Source organism: Diabrotica undecimpunctata, chromosome 1, assembly GCF_040954645.1.
Source record: "Diabrotica undecimpunctata isolate CICGRU chromosome 1, icDiaUnde3, whole genome shotgun sequence".
NCBI lineage: Eukaryota > Metazoa > Arthropoda > Insecta > Coleoptera > Chrysomelidae > Diabrotica > Diabrotica undecimpunctata.
This window is the reverse complement of record NC_092803.1, coordinates 88,949,221-88,951,758: the sequence shown is the minus strand read 5'-3', so window position 1 is coordinate 88,951,758 and position 2,538 is coordinate 88,949,221. Positions and strand designations below refer to the sequence as shown.

Here is a 2,538-nt window from a genome sequence, read left to right as displayed (position 1 = left end):
GTGAAACTGATCTAGGAGGGGCTTTCTTTAAAGTTGTACTTAAGTTTGGTTGTGATACCGTATGTGTTCAAGGCTCTGGATGAGGTTGGATGCAAAAACCTTGATGTCTTTGTTTTTGGCTCTCTTGGAGTTTCGAATATATCTGACCACCTTCCTTTATTTTCATATGCCACTTAAAATTAGTGTAAGTTATTGTAATCTACTGCAAGTAGATTCCTTGGGACCAACAAGGAGCGCACAACACTACCTCTTCTTTTTCTAGGTTTGTGTCTCTTTGAAATTTCTTCTCTAATTGCAGCAGTCTCGCTTATGCTTGCTGTCTGAGTCCCCCTAATATGCTTCTATTAGAATTGACGGGTATTTTAACTTCAAATCTTGTTTCATTATCCCTTTTTACTGTTCTGTTATAATATCCTTCACACTCTTTTTCTTCTACTGAAAGAGTATTACTTTGATCTACTTCTTTTAACTCCCAGTATTTTTTTATTTCTTCATCGATCTGTCGTCTAGATATCATGCTGAGTACTTGTATATTAGGAATATTCTCTTGCTGTGCTATCCCTGACATTATCCAACCCAATTTTGTATTTTGGGCGAGCAAACCATTCTTTGTTCGATCTACTCCGTCCAGTAATATCAAACTATATTCTTTGGCTCCTAATAGAATATCTATTGAACCTGTCTCATTAAAATTTGGATCCGCCAGGACTAAGTTCCTATGGTTTCTTTCTTTCATCTGTATCTCCTTCTCCGGTAGATTTTTTGTTATTTTTCGTAGTACAAGTGCTTCGATCTTCATTTAAAAATCATTTTCGAAATGTGCCTGTAAGTTTAATGTTACGCTCAATTTCGACGTTCTTTGGTCTTCATTGCCAATTCCAGATATCTGAGCGTGGACAGCCTTTCTTTTTATTCCGAGACTTGTAGCGGCCTGCTCCGTAATGAATGATGACTGCGAGCCTTGGTCAATCAATGCTCTCATCAATTGTGAGCTTCCTTTTGAGTCTCTTACTCGTACTAATGCCGTTGCAAGTAGCACTTGTTCATTCTGATGACTTAAACAGCTCACGGTATTCTCTTATCTCCTTGATGCTCCGTCGTAAGTGTTGTCACCTCTGGTCCCACTAGAATTGGGTCTATTTTGTGGCCTTCTGTTTTCAGAAGTTCTTCTGTTGTCATACTGACCTGACCCACTAGAATTTGATCTATTTTGTGGCCTTCTGTTTTCAGAATTCCATCTGTTATCATACTGACCTGACCCACTAGAATTTGGTCTATTTTGTGGCCTTCTGTTTTTAGAATTCCTTCTGTTATCATACTGACCTTCTGACAAGTGTAGTAATGAATGGTGCTGTCCACCACATTCTGCACATCTATGATAGGAATAACATGGTACTTCCCTTTTGTGTGGTCAATGGGGTCCTTAGGGTAATTCCAGCCTGCCATAACCATATAATTGGAATCTTCTTGAGTGTAACATGTCATGGCACGTACAACACTTACGATACCAGGATCCCGCATTGTTTCCATCTCCCTTGCGCTTTCGCTGTACGTACACGAATCGAAAAGAAAAGCACCCACATAATTTGCTAGTTTGACGTCTCCAGTTCCGTTTATTGCGAGCGTTCCTTTAATGCATAACAAGGTTTCGGTCATTGCAAAGAACGAGTCGACTTAACTGATGCTAAATTCTACAATATCATTACAGTTGAATGATTTAATGAATGATGCATAAGTTCGATATTCAGCCTTTCGAATCGACTCATCAAATATCGGCTTACGATAAATGTCAAATATTGGAGGCATTATGGTGTTGTTTGGACGTGCTCGTTTTCCATACATTGGTAGTCATTTTTTCAGTTTAAAACCAAGCGTCTGTAAAAACAATTTGTTTGCGAACGTAAGATGTTGCCACTTAGACGGTTGCTCAACTAATGGCGTTCTTTGAGCAATAGATTGTCCTATTATTAGTCGCATCTACTTCTCGATCTAAGTTCCAACACCAAGGTGCTATCTTCTCCTCTAAAGTTCACAGGTCGTCCTTCTTGGTCGACAGCCAACACAGTTATGTTGGTAATTTCACGCTATGGCACAACAGGTGCATTCAAAGTTGCATTCAAAGCGTATGCTAGATACTTTAATAATCCTAACAGGTAGATCTGAAGAATGTGTTTGTCCAGGATTTAGTAGTGTAGGAGAAAACCCCAATATCATACCAAAACTATCATGCTGCTTAAATGAAATTCTATATTTGCTGAAAATTTGACACTGCAGCGTATTGTGATTGGATTTTAGACTAAATATCGTTTCCGGTTTAACCGCATTGTCAGCACCCAATTTTTTTTGTATGTATTCCTCAATATCGGCAATTTCATAACATTCATCGGGGATATCAAAATGTTGCCATCGGTTATTGCCATCGTAGTAATAAAATTTGCAATTTTCAATGTTTGGTATACTGTTGTAAGAATGGAAAAATCGAAGAGCTATTTCATAATCTTTGTTCGAATCCAATACGATAGGTGTGGGAGGTTGAAA

At 38.4% G+C, this 2,538-nt stretch overlaps 1 protein-coding gene across 1 annotated transcript; it reads right to left on the bottom strand.

The window, feature by feature from the left end:
- Positions 1-307: 307 nt before the first annotated feature.
- On the bottom strand, positions 308-799 carry LOC140433190 (uncharacterized). The gene has a single exon (XM_072521232.1). It carries the CDS (start codon positions 797-799, stop codon positions 308-310), a length of 492 nt encoding a protein of 163 aa, XP_072377333.1.
- Positions 800-2,538: the final 1,739 nt, after the last annotated feature.